At 38.5% G+C, this 18,932-nt stretch overlaps 1 protein-coding gene across 4 annotated transcripts in view; it reads right to left on the reverse strand.

Moving 5' to 3' along the window:
• GABPA (GA binding protein transcription factor alpha subunit) overlaps nt 323-18,932 on the reverse strand; it is a 40,351-nt gene continuing 21,741 nt past the window's right edge. For all 4 annotated transcript variants that reach the window (XM_005674733.3, XM_018050922.1, XM_013965498.2 and 1 more), the window contains 4 exons: nt 15,967-16,020; nt 15,033-15,173; nt 11,344-11,536; nt 323-3,757 (listed from right to left, as the gene is read on the reverse strand). In XM_005674733.3, the coding sequence (XP_005674790.1) occupies nt 3,529-3,757; nt 11,344-11,536; nt 15,033-15,173; nt 15,967-16,020 (617 nt within the window). In that variant the 3' untranslated portion in view covers nt 323-3,528. The remainder of the gene's footprint in view (nt 3,758-11,343; nt 11,537-15,032; nt 15,174-15,966; nt 16,021-18,932) is intronic.

Consider the following 18,932-nt stretch of genomic DNA (forward strand, 5'->3'; position numbering starts at 1 on the left):
TTTTAGCTCAGTAGAATCTGTTCTTCCCAAATTGAAATTAATAGTTTTTAAGTAAAGTATATGGGAATCACATGTATAATACACCAGATGTGAACTGTCACATTTTCATCTAACCAGGAACTGAATATCCCAGGAATTTGAGACTATCTGTATGCTGGGGAAAAAAACTTCTAAAAAACACAGAAATATACTGTATAATAGTTTTATTTTTATCATTTTACTATTTTTACATTTTATGCACAAATATTTTTTTATCTGAGTAAAAATAGAAAATAACTGTCTTATGTAAAATTACAAAAAAAACTCACAAAGAAATACATAATTGTTATTATGACAGTATAAGTGTCTTTATTTAAAGAGTAAAAATGTATGCAAAAATCTTCCTCCCTCTTACAAAAGATTGAGAATATTTTTTCCTGGCAGCGAGTGAAATATTACTGAAATATCAATATTTTTATACCCTCTAGATATGAAGACATTAAGTTAGTCACAGGTTATTTTGAAATTATGAAATTTAAAACATTTTTGTGCTATTTCAAAGATACATTAGTTCTTTTTAAAAGGCAGTAGCATAAAATGATGAATATGAAAAACAGCAGACCTCACCAAAAATATTTGGAGGCACAACCCTTTAGAGAAATATCATACTTGAATTTCACCATTTATCAGGGGCAAAAAAACAATCTTTCCTAATTAACTGACATGGACTGTCACAAAAATAAATGTGATGAGTCATTGCATGTGGCAATCAACCACACAGCAATTTTCCCTGATCTGTTTGATTTTCTGATGCCAACACAAATTCCTAAACTTCAGGCTAGCAAGATACGTATAAAAATTGGCTCAATGAGAATCTCATGTGGAAAAAGTTTTACAACAAAAATGAAGGTTTCATTATTTTTATACTTAAATGGTATAGAAATAACCAATAATTTTATCTTTCATCCTCTGAAAGATTTATTTATCCATAAAATCAGAGCAAAGAATGAATAGCATAAGTTATATTTTCTTCCAAACTACAAGTTATCTTTCAATAAAAGACAAGACTACTTGGCTTCTGATAACTGCAACCTCAATAAGCACAACAGACAGTTTATAAGCTGAGACAAAGTAACGGAAGTTTCTTGAATCAACTGGGAATATTAGTCTCATTGCTTATGGTGCATAAAGTGATGGAGAGAGCCAAAGAAGAAACAAGAAACAGCATCAGATTGTGTTTGAGAACTGATTGTTCAAATGATAACAAGGAATAAAAGAAAAACTGCAAAAGGAAGAAAGTGAAAAGAATTTTTTTTAAGGTATCTGAGGAACACAGGGGAAAAAATAAAAAAGAAATAATAGACTGATTTTTAGAGATCTAGGAGAATTCCTTGCCTTAAAATACACACACACATAGCGGAGATATATATAACGGAAATCTGTCAACTTGGCTAAAACTTTAACATAATGTCTCCCTCAAAGTATTTTAAGTCAAAAGTCAATAATTTTAAGCTCTTGATAATATAACAGAAAAGTAGACTTTATCATTATTATTTTAAAACTGTAACTGACTTGTCAACTTCCCAGGCCATAAGAGGATGGTGAAAAATCCTCTTTTCAGCTACCTGTCATCTGAACTAGAACATCTGTATCATATTGCTATTCTACTCTGATATTCTTGCAATCACAGCATCCAAGCTGAACTAATAGTTTGTCAGTCCATTCTGTGTTTATAAAAAGGTAAAAATGGAAATTACAGATTTTATTCTTTCTACTGCTTGTTCTTAAAGGACTTTGACATGAAACAATATGAGTGAACTGACATAACATGTTGTAGTCCCACAGTGTAACACTTAATATTATGATCTGAAGTTATCAGAAAAGGAGGTCGTACACACCTCCCCCTCCTCTCTCTTCCTAAGATCCCTGCCTCCTATGGTTCTTTCCAAACCACTATTTAGTACTGGGGGGCAGCAACTGCCAACAATAGCTCCTTGCATTACTGTGGCCCTTTCCTCCTAGTTAGTTAAATGCACTAAATGAGCTCTTATAAAGCTGTTTAGGGGATGGACTTAAAGGAGATGATGAGGGAGAAGGTACATAGAGTAATATTTGAGAATCAGTCTTCTGCTATAAGAAGATTAAAGTATCTCATATCATGATTTGTGCATAATACTTTAAAACGCAAAGAGAAAAAAAGTAAGGAAACCAAGCAAAGCAAGTAAGAAAAAGACATTTCTAGCCATTTCTGTTCAGTGTTGGCTTGTAGCAGGAAAAGAGTTTCATGTATGTAAGAATTATTTAATTTTTAAAGGATTTCTAAGCGAGTTTTGAAATATCACCTTTTGAATATTATGTCTTTGTTTATATGTGTGTACATATATATGTGTGTGTGTGTGTGTGTATATATATATATAAAGATGGCCAACTGGATATGTATACAGATATTTGTACACTCACATATGTAATATTCAAAGGAAAAAATTAAATAAATGGGAAATTTTAAGAGAAGACTGCCTGTATTGGAGGTCAAATTTTCCTTTTAGAACTATTTGCAAGTAATTTACTCATGTCTTGAAAGATCAAGTACTGCTGACTGATTTAAAGTCTTCATCAGAAACACAAGATGAGGAAAGCTATTTTGTATAATAAACGAGCACTATAGGATAATTAATTTTTAAAAAAAGGGAGCCATAACAAACCAAACTAAACCAAAATTTTATTTCTGGTTGAGGTATACTTTTTCAGATTTTTAAATCTCTGACAGGAAAAACAGAGATCATCTGAGAATTTTTTAATAGTTGGTTTATTAGGATTTAATGTCTCTCTTGTAATAATTTAAATTCTTGGCCTGACATTATGAATAATCTATACAGTAAATCCTTAAAATTGGCTTTTGAGTAAAGCCAGATTTAAACCTGGATCTCTTTCTTCAGCACTGCTCTTCTGCCAGTCTTTTTTACTGTCTTTTGCTTGCAAATACATAAATTATTTTAATAACATGATACTCTTAGTAATTTTATTAATATTATAATTTTATTGGATATGATTACTTTAGCTCTGCTTGATTAGATGAAACAGGCATACATGCTTCAGCTGTGAAAAATTCCATTTTCTGGTTTTTATGTAAAGCAACATCTAAAGCAGCAGAGAGGGGAAACAGTTATATTTTCAAAAATATTAATAGTTAAGCCAGACTGTTTCCTGGAGATGCTTCATTTATTTTTCATCCTCAGATGCTACTGGCTATTTTTGGTAGGGCTAGACATTAATACTGACCAGTTTAGCTTTTCTGACTGTTAACAAACTATCCCACAATGAACCAGCCTAAAGACATTGTGGTGATTGTTTAACATACACATATTCTAAAATATATGCTCAAAGTAAAAAGATCCAAATTCACAAGAGTATGAAATATTTATAAAAAAAATCATGCATCAGATTGTACAGTCTAGAAATAAAAGAAGATTCAAATTCAGTAATAAAGGGAAGAGCAATGCTTGCTCTAACATTTTAAGAAAGACCTTGGACTCCCAGAAGGTCCTGGGTTCAGGTATCCTTTTCTGTCTGCAGGGACGCAGCAGCCAGGGCTACTGCTGTGACCGGCTGGGCGATTCCGTGCAGCTGCATCTTCGCGAGCTTCTTCTGTTCACACTCTGTGACCAAACGGTTCAATTCTGCTGCACTGTATCCAATAAGAGTCTTCAAGTCACAGACAAACTTGTAGACAAACCTCTTGCCTTGAACTTTACAAATCATGTCCCCATCGTAATAATACCTTTAAAAAGAGAAAACGGCATTACGACCATATAAAAATTTTTTTTAAATTTGGACTTCTTACAATACTGCACAGATTATTCCATAAACAGAAACCTAGTATTATATCTATCACAACAGGAACTAACAATGAGGTTATATAGAAATATTTAACACTGTTATCCAAAGAAACTTTAAAATATTCACTAAAATTTCAATGCTAAGTACTCTAAAATTTTATGTACTAAATCTTAAAAACATATTCTCAAAAATTATGCTGCAACACTGAATTTAAAAATAAACATTATAAGCAAAACAAAAAAAACCTTAGGAGCAGTAACAGAATCCAAGAACAAGGAGTCTGAATCAGAGTGCCAAGATTCAAAACCTCACGTCTTTCCGGTGACTACAGGAAAGCCACATTTGTTTGCTCTAAGCTTGTATTCCTCATTTATAAAATGAGATTTTAAAAACTATGGACCCTAACAGAATTATTGAAGATTAAAAGGATTATCTCTGTAAAGTGCTTAGCACACAACGAATGGCACATATAGCCTACTATAAAATAGAAGCTATGGTGATAATTAAGAACCCATATTGTATGAATAAAAAATTTTAATATATATATATATACTCTGGTTGTTGGAATGTCCATTTTTCTGTCTTGTACAAAATGCTTTATTACATATCTATGCCTTCATCTTTATCATTTTAATATATTAAAAGCTCTCCTTCCAGAGAAATTCTCCAAACCAATAGGGGAGCCTCAAAACTGTAAGCAGAAGGGTTTAAAAAAAGAAAAAGAAAAAAGAAAGAGGACCAGAAAAACAGAAAAGAGGACTTCATAAAGAAACAACGTCTCTAAAGCTACACAGGCACACTCGGGGAAATCACTCTAGAAGCCTGGTTTATGGATATAAAACAGACTGGAATTATACTCACTTTGGAAAAGACTGTTTACCCCTATGCACTGCCTGGTGAGCTACAGTCCATGGGGTGGCAGAGTCTGACACAACTGAGCAACTAACACACAAACACACACGTGCACTGCCAATTCCAATGAACAGGAAAAAGGGAAGTCAAGACTTCTGGGTTGGCAGACTTTGGAGACTTTATCTTAAAACTGTACTGCCCACTTGTGTGCATTTGCCCTCATTTGATGAAGAGCTGTTACAAGACAAACTACGTGCGAAAGTACAGGTGGTATAACTATCACATTAGTAGGACTTCATTATAAAAGTAACTCAGTGTAACCAAAAATCCATGAACAAAAAACTACATGCAATAAATTGTCATCTTCCCTAATTCCAGAACAGCTAAAGTATAATGGCTATGTCCACTTTCCCAGTAGGAGATGTAACACATTGGGCATAGTCTTGTGTCTTTTTGTCAACTACATTAATACAGAATTATAACTCAGCCCACAAACTACCAACAGCTTGTCATCCAGTTAAAATACTGTAGGCATTTTGATTTAAGTGAACAGCTCAGTGACTTATTATAAAGTGAACATTCATTCACCTGTTAACTATGACTCCGGTCAGGATACAGAACACTGCGCGTACCCCACAGCTCCTCCACAGTCCCTCTCAATCATCACCCCTCCCTTGCTCTAGAAGGTTGCACAATCCTCGTTCATGACAATAATTTCATTGCTGCTTTTGTATTCTTATCACCCAAACATGCATCTGTAAGTGTTGTAATTTAGTTTTGCTGTTATTTGCATGATACTATTTGAATTCAGTATACACTCTTTTGGGTCTGGATTTTTTTCACTGAATATTATGTTTGAAGTTCACCCATATCAGTGCATTTTCATGGATCCACAGTATTCTATAGTATATCACAGTTTACTTATTCACTCTATTGTTGCAAGATATTTAGGTGGTTTCTGATTTTGTGCATGCTTACATGCTCAATCACTTCAGTTGTGTCCGACTCTTGGCAACTCCAGGGACTACAGCCCACCAGGTTACTCTATCCATGGTATTTCCCAGGCAAGAATACTGGAGCTGGTTGCCATTTCATACGAGGGGATTTTCCCACCCCAGGGATCAAACCTGTGTCTCCTGCATTGCAGGCAGATTCTTTACTACTGAGCCACTGCGGAAGCCCTTTCTGATTTGGGGATGTTATACATAAGGCTGCTGTAAGAATCCATATGAATATATATGTACATTTTTGTCTGGTAAATCCAAGATAAACTGCTAGGTTACTGGTCACAGTTTACACTCCTAGCAAAAGTGTAGAAGTATTCCCACTGCTACATATCCTCACCAACACTTGGTACAAGCAATTATTTTCATTTTAGCCACTCTTGGATGTATTGCGGTACAGCCAATAAGTTGTGTCCAACACTTCGCGACCCCATGGACTGCAGCATGCCAGGCTTCCCTGTCCCTCACTATCCCCTGGAACATGCTCAAACTCATGTCCATGGAGTCTGTGATGCCATCTATCTATCTCATCTTCGGTTGTCCCCTTCTCCTCCTGCCCTCAATCTTTTGCAGCATCAAGATATTTTCTAACGAGTTGGCTCTTTACATCAGGTGGCCAAAGTATTGGAGCTTCAGCATCAGTCCTTCCAATGAACACCCAGGATTGGTCTCCTTGAGGATGGACTGGTTGGATCTCCCTGCAGTCCAAGGGACTCTCAAGAATCTTCTTCAACACCACAGTTCTAAAGCATCAATCCTTTGGCGTTCAGCCTTCTTTATGGTCCAACTCTCACATTCCTACAAGACTACTGGAAAACCACAGCTTTGACTAGATGGGCCTTTGTCAGCAAACTGACTGGCCATTTGGATAATCTCTAAATTTTTCCTAATTTCCTATGGATCTGTAAGAGTTCTTTAATTATTCCAGGTAAGAGTCTTACATCAGATATAAAAGGCTTGACTTTAACTCTCTTGATGGTTTCTAATGGCCAGAAGTTCTTAATTTAAATGTAGTCCAATTTATTGATCTTTTCCATTAGGTTAGTGCTTCTGGGTTCTATTTAATGTCTTTTCTCATCTACTAAAGGCAAGAAAGAAAGAAGTGATGGAGCCAAAGCAAAAACAAATACCCAGCTGTGGATGTGACTGGTGATAGAAACAAAGTCTGATGCTGTAAACAGCAATATTGCATAGGAACCTGGAATGTCAGGCCCATGAATCAAGGCAAATTGGAAGTGGACAAACAGGAGATGGCAAGAGTGAACGTCAACATTCTAGGAATCAGCAAACTAAAATGGACTGGAATGGGTGAATTTAACTCAGATGACCACTGTATCTACTACTGTGGGCAGGAATCCCTCAGAAGAAATGGAGTAGCCATCATGGTCAACGGAAGAGTCCGAAATGCAATCTCAAAAACGACAGAATGATCTTTGTTCGTTTCCAAGGCAAACCATTCAATATCACCGTAATCCAAGTCTATGCCCCAACCAGTAATGCTGAAGAAGCTGAAGTTGAACAGTTTTATGAAGACCTACAAGACCTTTTAGAACACACAACCCAGAAAGATGTCCTTTTCATTATAGGGGACTGGAATGCAAAAGTAGGAAGTCAAGAAACACCTGGGCTAACAGGCAAATTTGGCCTTGGAATGTGGAATGAAGCAGGGCAAAGACTAATAGAGTTTTGCCAAGAAAATACACTGCTCATAGCAAACACCTTCTTTCCAACAACACAAGAGAAGCCTCTACACACGGACATCACCAGATGGTCAACACCGAAATCAGATTGATTATATTCTTTGCAGCCAAAGATGGAGAAGCTCTATATAGTCAGCAAAAACAAGACTGGGAGCTGACTGTGGCTCAGATCATGAACTCCTTATTGCCAAATTCAGACTTAAATTGAAGAAAGTAGGGAAAACCACTAGACCATTCAGGTATGACTTAAATCAAATCCCTTATGATTATACAGTGGAAGTGAGAAATAGATTTAAGGGCCTAGATCTGATAGATAGAGTGCCTGATGAACTATGGAATGAGGTTCGTGACACTGTACAGGAAAGAGGGATCAGGACCATCCCCATGGAAAAGAAATGCAAAAAAGCAAAATGGCTGGCTGGGGAGGCCTTACAAGTAGCTGTGAAAAGGAGAGAGGCAAAAAGCAAAGGAGAAAAGGAAACATATAAGCATCTGAATGCAGAGTTCCAAAGAATAGCAAGAAGAGATAAAAAAGCCTTCTTCAGTGATCAATGCAAGGAAATAGAGGAAAACAACAGAATGGGAAAGACTAGAGATCACGTCAAGAAAGTTAGAGATACCAAGGGAACATTTCATGTTAAGATGGGCTCGATAAAGGACAGAAACGGTCTGGACCTAACAGAAGCAGAAGATATTAAGAAGAGGTGGCAAGAATACACAGAAGAGCTGTACAAAAAAGATCTTCACGACCCAGATAATCATGATGATGTGATCACTAATCTAGAGCCAGACATCTTGGAATGTGAAGTCAAGTCGGCCTTAAAAAGTCGGACTATGAACAAAGCTAGTGGAAGTGATGGAATTCCCACTTGAGCTGTTTCAAATCCTGAAAGATGATGCTGTGAAAGTGCTGCACTCAATATGCCAGCAAATTTGGAAAACTCAGCAGTGGCCACAGGACTGGAAAAGGTCAGTTTTCATTCCAATTCCAAAGAAAGGCAATGCCAAAGAATGCTCAAACTATCGCACAATTGCACTCATCTCACATGCTACTAAAGTAATGCTCAAAATTCTCCAAGCCAGACTTCAGCAATATGTGAACCGTGAACTTCCTGATGTTCAAGCTTGTTTTAGAAAAGGCAGAGGAACCAGAGATCAAATTGCCAACATCCGCTGGATCATGGAAAAGGCAAGAGAGTTCCAGAAAAACATCTATTTCTGCTTTCTTGACTATGTCAAAGCCTTTGACTGTGTGGATCACAATAAACTGTGGAAAATTCTGAGAGATGGGAATACCAGACCACCTGACCTGCCTCTTGAGAAATCTGTATGCAGGTCAGGAAGCAACAGTTAGAACTGGACATGGAACAACTGACTGGTTCCAAATAGGAAAGGGAGTACGTCAAGGCTGTATATTGTCACCCTGCTTATTTAACTTATATGCAGGTTACATCATGAGAAACGCTGGGCTGGAAGAAGCACAAGCTGGAATCAACATTGCCGGGAAACATCAATAACCTCAGATATGCAGATGATACCACCTTTATGGCAGAAAGTGAAGAGGAACTAAAAAGCCTCTTGATGAAAGTGAAAGAGGAGAGCGAAAAAGTTGGCTTAGCTCAACATTCAGAGAACGAAGATCATGGCATCTGGTCCCATCACTTCATGGGAAATAGATGGGGAAACAGTGGAAACAGTATCAGACTTTATTTTTGGGGGCTCCAAAATCACTGCAGATGGTGACTGCAGCCATGAAATCAGAAGATGCTTACTCCTTGGAAGAAAAGTTATGACCAACCTAGATAGCATATTCAAAAGCAGAGACATTACTTTGCCGACTAAGGTCTGTCTAGTCAAGGCTATGGTTTTTCCTGTGGTCATGTATGGATGTGAGAGTTGGACTGTGAAGAAGGCTCAGTGCCGAAGAATTGATGCTTTTGAACTGTGGTGTTGGAGAAGACTCTTGAGGGTCCCTTGGACTGCAAGGAGATCCAACCAGTCCATTTTGAAGGAGATCAGCCCTGGGATTTCTTTGGAGGGAATGATGCTAAAGCTGAAACTCCAGTACTCTGGCTGCCTCATGAGAAGAGTTGACTCATTGGAAAAGACTCTGATGCTGGGAGGGATTGGGGGCAGGAGGAGAAAGCGATGACAGGATGAGATGGCTGGATGGCATCACTGACTCGATGGACGTGAGTCTCAGTGAACTCCGGGAGATGGTGATGGACAGGGAGGCCTGGCGTGCTGCGATTCATGGGGTCGCAAAGAGTCGGACACGACTGAGTGACTGAACTGAACTGAACTGAAAGTCAAGAAGGTACTTAGATGCTTCCCTATTTTACTTTCACAATTTAGAGCTGCAAGTTACATAGAATTGATTTTCAGTATGCTAAGAAGGGAGTCAATATGGATAGTCAACTGTCCCAGCACTACTGACTGAAATGTAGGTCGCTTCCCTATTGCCATCTTTAAATCAAATGTTCCTATATTTTTTGTTCTATTCAGGTTATCAGTTCTAATCTTGGGTCTTCTGTCTATCCCAAGCAAACGGCACACTGTCTTACTGTTACAGTGAGTCTCTATATCCTGTAGAGCAAGTCTGTCCAGTTTGATAATCTTCTTCAGGCGTCCTGGTTCTCAGGACACTCTATCCGTTCAGTTCAGTCACTCAGTTGTTTCCGACTCTTTGTGACCCCGTGGACTGAAGCACACTACGCCTCCCTGACCATCGCCACTTTACATTCACATATAAATTCTATTATCATCTTGTCAAGTCTATGAAAACTTATTCAGGCAGCTACTGCATTGAAACAAGCCAACTGCAGACAAGTGACATCTTAATTATTAATTCTAATAATTCATATGTAATTTTGAGGAGACTTGCAACCCACTCCAGTACTCTTGCCTGGAAAATCCCATGGATGGAGGAACCTGGGTGGCTGCAGTCCATGGGGTCGCACAGAGTCGGACACGAATGAAGTGACTTAGCAGCATGTACACAATCACATCAGCTGTCAAAAATGACAGTTTTAATTCTGATTACACAGAAAGGATCTTTAGATAGTTAGCAAAGTGTTTGACACTGAGTAATAAGTACACTGAAAATAAACCATCTTAGTTACTTATATATGCTAAGGAAAACAAATGGTCATTGTGGAAAAGAAAAATTATCATGATAAACTAGGTAACAGTACTTGAATGTCACGACCCTATAACAAGGAATACTGATTTGACCAGTATTCCACATAATTATATAATTACAATGGAATGAGGGGATAGAAAGGTTGCATGTGTTAATGATGAGAGGTAAATCATACTGTGTGAAATTCACAGAACTGCTCTATCAAATTGACTCTTCCAAAAAAATGGACATAATTCATACTTCTCAGATACTTAAGTGCACATACTGAATTTCCATCACTGTAGTAAGCATAAATTCTGACATTAATTACATCAAAACTTTCATACCATTTATGAGAAATTATAAATAATTATTCTATTTCAACTCAACTGATGAAAAAGTTTGAATATTCAGATTTAGGCTGACTAGGGGGAAGGAAAAACAGAGAAATGGGTTAACATTTTGCATCTAATTATAGAAATTGACAGTATCTATGTATTTACTAGAGTTTACAGACACTCAATGCACCTATGCCAAAATGAAGCATCTCTGTTAATAAAAAAACCAGAAACCTTAAAGATTAAATATGCTGGTTTTAAACAGAGTGGTGAATGTTTTTAATCAGATAAAAACAAATAATCTAGAATCATCTTTTAAAAAATTCTACATATCTCAAATTACTACTAGAAACCTTTTAAGAAGTAATTTTTAACATGAATGTGAACATTTTTAGTTTTTTTATTTATATAAAGAAAACATAAGTCAAGTAATTTAACATTACATAACAATGTTTATACAAATAAGAAGCCATTTTTTAGAAACGACTGATTGATACTTTTAAAATGCTTACCTTAATGCACGACTAAGTTTCTCATAGTTCATTGTAGGTTTGTTTTTACGTTGTCCCCATTTCTGTGCAACCAGTTCAGGCTGATTTAGCTTAAATTCTCCTTCATCACCAACCCAAGAAATGCAGTCTCGAGCATCCTTGTCAGTAAGAAGTTCTAGCAAAAACTGCCACAGTTGGATCTGGCCATTATTTCCTAGAAATTGACAAGAATGACAAGCACTGACCATAATGCTATGGATTTTCAGAGGGTAAAAGACAACAAACAGGTCCTCTGGTTCATATCTCAGCCACATAAAAAACATAAACTTCTTTTTACAAACACTATCTAAGCATTTTCAGAGAAAAAGTCCAGGGGGCAGTCCTCAGACGGTAGAGGAATAGGACGGGGGGACCACTTTCTCCCCCACAAATTCATGGAAAGAACATTTGAACACTGAGAAAATTCCACAAAACAACTTCTGAAAGCTGGCAGAGGACATCAAGCACCCAGAAAGGCAGCCCATTGTCTCTGAAAGGAGGCAGGACAAAATATAAAAGATAAAAAGAGAGACAAAAGAGTTAGGGACGGAGACCCATCCTTAAAAGAGGAGAAGTTTCCAAACACCAGGAAACCCTCTCACCTGTGAATTTGTGGGGAGTTTTGCAATCTCAGAGGGCAACATAACCAGGAGGAAAAATAAATAAATAAAACTCACAGATTACATGCCTAACTGCAACTCCAAGCGGAGAAGTAGCCAGTATATAAAACTCACAGATTATGTGCCTAATGGCAACTCCCAGCGGAGAAGTAGCCCAGACGCTGGAACCCGCCAACAGCAAGTGGGGGCTGAACAGGGAGGAGAGGGTTGCATTGTTTAGGGTAAGGAACGGGCCTGAATGACCTGAGGGCAATCTGAGGGAGCAAACATGAGATAGCAACCCAGACTGTGAGATAGCCAAAGAGAGAGAGAAAAAAAAAAGAGAGAGAGAACTTTCCCTGGAAAAGCTCTATCCTAAGGCACTGCCGGCCGGCTCACAGAACAAAGGACTGAGCGAATACCGGAGGAGAGCTAGCCGGCTCTGGACCGGCCCACCCCTCGCTGGAGACAGGGAGGCAGGCAGGTGCCAGCCAGAGCTGGAAGGCAAGGGGCAAACTCGGCCCCAGAGACGGCATTCTCTACCAAACTGTGAGCAGGCTCCCGGTTGCTAACCAAGACTTACTGGGATCCTGGATGGTTGACATCCGCAGGGAGGGTCACAGCCAGAGATCAGCTCCCCAGAGGAGACACATGGCACACCTGAGAGGCTGGGGTGGGAGAAGCGATAAAACACAGCTCCCATCTGGGCAGTGTGTGTTCGCCAAGCACCTGGTTGCCTGAGCTGCTCGGACCTGGGAAGGGCACAAAACGCAGGCCCAACCGAGTCTGTGCCTTTGTGAGTACCTGAACTTGAGTGGCTTAGACCTGGGAAGTGCACACAACCCAGGGCCCACTTCAGACAGTTCCCCTGCAGAGCAGCCTAGAGCCTGAGCAGTGTAGACTGGGAAAGCACACATGCTGTGAGCAGGGGCAAACCCAGTGTGGCCGAGACACTGCCAGTACTCCCCACACACGCCAGTGATATTTGTTTGTAGCGTCCCTCCCTCCCTACAGCAGGACTGAACAAGGGAGCCTAAAAAAGTGTCCACCACCGCCCCTGTGTCAGGGCAGAAATTAGACAGTGAAGAGACCAGCAAAAAGAAGCAGCTAAAATAGAGGGAACCACTTTGGAAGTGACAGGTGCAACAGATTTAAAACCCTGTAGTTAGCACCGACTACATTGGAAGGAGCCTACAGATCTTGAGAAGTATAAGCTGAACAAGGAACTATCTGAACTGACCCAAACTGCCCACAACAGCTCCAGATAAATTCCTAGATATATTTTTACTATTATCATTTTTTAAATTAAAAAAATGTATTTTATTTTTAAGTTCTCTATTATGCCTTTAATTTTCATTTTTATAACCTACTATTACCTTTCAAAAAAAAGACCCTATTTTTAAAGCAAACTTCATATATATTTTTTATAATTTTTGAGACTTTATTTTTTTAATATTGTATTTTTGAGAGTTTAACCTACTCTAGACTTTTAATCTTTGCTTTTTGGTATGTTATCAATTTTGTACTTTTAAGAACCCAACCGTCAGTACCCATTTTTACTTGGGAGTGAGATTACTGGCCTGATTGCTCCATCCCCTTTTTGACTCTCCTTTTTCTCCCCCAGGTCGCCTCTGTGTCCTCCCTCCCCCTTCTCTACCTCTCTCTAACTCTGTGAATCTCTTTGTGTGTTCCGGATGACGAGAACACTTAAGGAACTGATTACTGGCTGGATCTGTCTCTCTCCTTTTGATTCCCCACTTTATCCTTCTGGCCACCTGTCTCCCTCCTCCCTCTTCTCTTCTCTGTATAACTCCATGAACATCTCTGAGGGATCCAAACTGTGGAGAGCACATAAGGAAGTGATTACTGGCTAGCTGGCTCTCTCCCCTTTTGATTCCCCCTCTTCTCCTCCTGGTCACCTCTATCTCCCTCCTCCCTCTTCTCTTCTCCATGTAACTCTGTGAACCTCTCTGGGTGTCCCTCACTGTGGAGAATCTTTTCATCATTAACCTAGATGTTTTATCATCGGTGCTGTATAGATGGAGAAGTCTTGAGGCTACTGTAAGAAGAAGACTGAAAACCAGAGGCAGGAGGCTTAAGTTCAAATCCTGAGAACACCAGAGAACTCCTGACTCCAAGGAACATTAATCGATAAGAGCTCATCCAAAAGCCTCCATACCTACACTGAAACCAAGCACCACCCAAGAGCCATCAAGTTCCAGAGCAAGACATACCATGCAAATTCTCCAGCAACACAGGAACATAGCCCTGAGCTTCAATATACAGGCTGCCGAAAGTCACACCAAACCCACTGACATCTCAAAACTCACTACTAAACACTTCATTGCACTCCAGAGAGAAGAAATCCAGCTCCACCCACCAGAACACCAACACAAGCTTCCCTAAGCAGAAAACCTTGACAAGCCACCTGCCCAACCCCACCCACAGGGAGGAACCTCCCCAATAAAGAGGAACCACAAACTGCCAGAATACAGAAAGGCCACCCCAAACACAGCAATCTAAACAAGATGAAAAGGCAGAGAAATATTCGGCAGGTAAAGGAACAGGATAAATGCCCACCAAACCAAACAAAAGAGGAGATGGGGAGTCTACCTGAAAAAGAATTGAGAATAATGATGGTAAAAATGATCCAAAATCTTGAAAACAAAATGGAGTTACAGATAAATAGCCTGGAGACAAGGACTGAGAAGATGCAAGAAAGGTTTAACAAGGACCTAGAAGAAATAAAAAAAGAGTCAATCAATAATGAATAATGCAATAAATGAGATAAAAAACACTCTGGAGGGAACCAACAGTAGAATAACAGAGGCAGAAGATAGGATAAGTGAGGTAGAAGATAGAATGGTAGAAATAAATGAAGTTGAGAGGAAAAAAGAAAAAAAGAATTAAAAGAAATGAGGACAACTTCAGAGACCTCTGGGACAATGTCAAATGACCAAACACTCGAATCATAGGAGTCCCAGAAGAGAAAAAGTCACATTTTCATACAGTGAAATAAAATATACACAATTTGACAAATTTTATAAATATCAGATGACAATGCAAAAATACCTGTTCTGTTTCCAGGCGAACTTCTATCTTCTCCTGAAATCCTCGGAGCTCTTTGTACTTTAGCTGCCTTTGCACTACTATTTATAGCTTTAATGGCAGTTGGTGTAGCAGACTGCACTGATGCTGGAATAATTTGCACAGCTGCAAAGCAAGACAAGGGGAAATTTTTTTTTTCTCTTTCCAGTACAGACAGAGAAAAAACTACTGAAAGAAAATAAAACGCAATTAGTTTAACTGATGCCTAATTACCTCAACAAAAGTTCAGAGGATAAGGTATAATGTCTGCATTATTGTTTATGAATCTTAAGTGAATAAAAGTTGGTTTCCTTATTTTGGAAAAACTTATTGATGTATATACAGTAGATAAAGTTTTAAAAAATCTAATTTTTTAAAATATTTGTTTGTAAGAGATGGTTTATCAAATTTTGGAGAATGAGGACAAATGAGAATTCATGTTCCACTGCTGACAGGACTACAAACATACCACCATTTCGAGAAAAACTTTAGTAATATCCAGTAAAGTTGAAAGGGTAGAATCCCACGAAATCACAACCAGAGAATCTCACACACATTCTTACAGATACTCATTCAATGATGTTCACACAGTATATCACCATCTTTACCCCAAAGTTTATACATTTATAAATTAATGCCCTAACGTGTTCATGGTTATAAAAGTTCACAAAAATATAAAATATGCATAGAATAAGAAACCTCAAATTCAGGGCAGTCATTTAAAATGGGATCTACTTAACATACAAAGTTTTATCTCTTATGGTATATGCAGATGTTGGTTGCACTTAATGTCTTTGTATATCTAAAATATTTCATACAAAATTTATAAATTAGCTTTTGTTTTTACTACCTTGTAGTACTAAATGGAACATGTCTTATTGATAAATCAACCCTATATTATGGGCACATGAATACTCACGTTGATCAATTGTAACTATCTCATTCATCTGTTGTTCTTGGCTTGCCAATACATCTGAAGAACACACATAAAAATTTTTTGTTTTCATTTAAACCACAAATGCAAACTCCAATTCAGTAAAATTCAATTAAAAAAAAAATAACCACCACCCTCCATGATTAAAACAAAAACCAAGCGAACAAAAAAGCAAAACATCAAATAATTGAAACTTATTCGCCTAAGAACCTAAAAAATACTTCACAGTCATTTTACAGGGAATAGATATTTTTAAGAGATGCAACAGAAAGAAAGCTCCAATTCAATGTTCAGAAAAGTTGTTCAGAGGATCAGGGTTTGAAAATATCTATTATAAAGCTATTTATTTAGGCTTTATGTAAAACAGGAAATATTCAAGATCAGATCACCAGAGTGAAATTATTTAGATACATTTTCTTCATTAAAAAAGGCTCTTTCAAGATGACTGGAGAGATCATCACAATTTGGTGTATGCACGATCAAATACCCATTAAAAAAAAAACTGCTTTAACTTTAGAATACTTCTTCTAAAGATAGGTAGCTAAATTTTCAATGGAATTACAGCTGTTCTCTGTGTCACAAATGAACTAAGTAATTTAACACGTCTACAAATCCAGGTCTCAAATGTGGTATAGTGAAGGGAACTCCCCCGTGGTCATTCAGTAGTTAGGACTTCACTCTCTCACTGCCAAGGGCCCAGGTTCAGTCTGGATGGGGAACTAAGATCCCACAAGCTGCACAGTACAGCCAAAAAAACTCCAAAACCAAACAAAAACCCCCATGAGTTACAGTGTAAAAGGCCCTAATATAACCATTTGGAGAACCATTCATTACTCATCCCTTGCTATTTCCTACTGAAATGTTATTCTTCACCTCTCAGATAAGAGTTACACTTGCCAGTCTATATCCCTTCAGCCTTTTTAGTGCCCATCACAGACTTGGATGCTTCTCTCTCCAACTTAAGTTGTACCCACCAGCAGTCATCTGTGTACCGAGCTGAGTCCTGGGGCCTGGGATCCTAACACAGTTCTACTGAGAATGCCACACCAGGCTCCAATGCCAAGCACAGAGCTGAAGAGGACCGGCAAACTAAAGAGAGATCCGACTCCTACTTGTCAGATGGGAGCTTTCTTTGGGGGTCCCGAGTTTGGGAAAGCAAACAAGTGAGACTAGCCTCAGATCTGGGTTCTGGTCTTAGCACTAACTTATTGGCTGTATGACAACAGTAAATTATTCAACTAATATTTCTTCATAATGCAATGAGATACCCCCACCTACCACTTCATGAGGCTGTTGTGAGGATTAAAGGAAAATATTTTTAAGAAGCACAATGCCTGAAATATAGTTAACTTTCAGTAAGCTGAAGACACTATTCTTTTATCCAGATTCATAATTCTGAGTATTCTCCTCAAGGACAACTGTCCTGAAGAAAAATTCATGCTTTATATTTGTGGTATATTCCTCCCAAATTTTATAAAAGTACCTTGAAAGGGCAAAGTGTTATTGAAATGAAACTGTTCAACTCCTGACTGTGACTGAACACAGTACCCTAGCTTAAAAAGAGACAAAGAAGAGTCAGCACTACATGGCACGGGCATTATTACCAACCTGTTAAGATCAGCCACTCAGCCCTGTAGTTTGATGTGTTTCCTGGGAACTCTCAAGATATTAACAGAAGGCAGAACACAGAAACAGAGGGGCTTTTGAAAGGCTGGTCCAAGACCACACAGACACTCTAAATATCAAATTCCTTCTCCAGCCCTCAAACCCTGGTCCTGCATAAAGGAAGCAGAGCCCTAAGGGAAAAAGCTCTAGGGTGTATGGAGCAATTTTATGCAAACTCTGAACACTGAAGGTATAAGGCAATTCTTTGTCCCAAAGAAAACTCTCAGCAAACTGAGTTTTGTGCCTCTGGCCACAGAAGACATATTCACACCAAGAAGGACACCATAGAGAGCTGGGACTCCTGGAACATTTCCTAATTATCCTCTCCATGTAAGGTAGGACTTGGATCAAGTTTCACTAGAAGGAAAACTGCAGGAGGCTGGTGGCCTGGGTGGGAAACTAACACAAATACTTAAAGAAGGAGGTCTGTCTGTTCAGTACTGCTTCTCCTTGATAAATCACTCAGGAACAGATAGTAAATGCTAGGTTACTAAGGACATGCTATAGACTTCACTCTACAAGAGGGTCCAGAGAGCTAGACTGTGTCCCAAGGAACCTGTTCTGAGAAGCTAGGCTTGTGAATTACAGAAAGTCAACCAGACATAGCCTTACATATCACCCTACCCATTCCCAGATTCTGAGAATTAGATTTTCAAACCCAGTGGAATTTCTTTGCCAGGCAGAGCAAAGAATCATGGCCAGATAAGCAAGGAATTCCTTAAGATATTCATGTAGGCCACGGGGCTGTTACTTTTGTAAACAAAACAATTCCAAAGCAGAGCTCCTCTGTAGAAGACCCATTCTACTGCAGGAAGATGGAAAGATACATAAGATTTCTCACAGCCCCCTGTGCTGGGAAAATCCTCTGAGGGAGCTTTAACATTTGAGAAGCCCTAGGAGAGCCAGAGAGAAACAACAAAGTGCAGATCTGGGATAGACAGCAAAAATCATGAACTTGAGAAAAACCAAACTGCAGTCTAAACACTGTCCTTGTTCTAGTCTTGAGAGTTCCTACAAGAAAATGTTTCTGTAAACCTGACTCACATGTTAAAAACCTGAAATATTTCAGAATTTACCTTACTCATCTAAAAAGCTCTACGGAGAAGAAAACCTGTGACACCAAGGATAAACTTTCAACTAGAACATTCAACTTATTTATCTAATAGGAACTGAAACTATAAATAAACCTTGTAAATGTAATGAATCTACTAAATCTTTTCGATACTTTTCCTCCTAATATTTAATAGAACCAATACAAGAGAAGATAGTGCCAATAAAACAATGAA

Source organism: Capra hircus, chromosome 1 (genome assembly GCF_001704415.2).
Source record: "Capra hircus breed San Clemente chromosome 1, ASM170441v1, whole genome shotgun sequence".
Taxonomy (NCBI): domain Eukaryota; kingdom Metazoa; phylum Chordata; class Mammalia; order Artiodactyla; family Bovidae; genus Capra; species Capra hircus.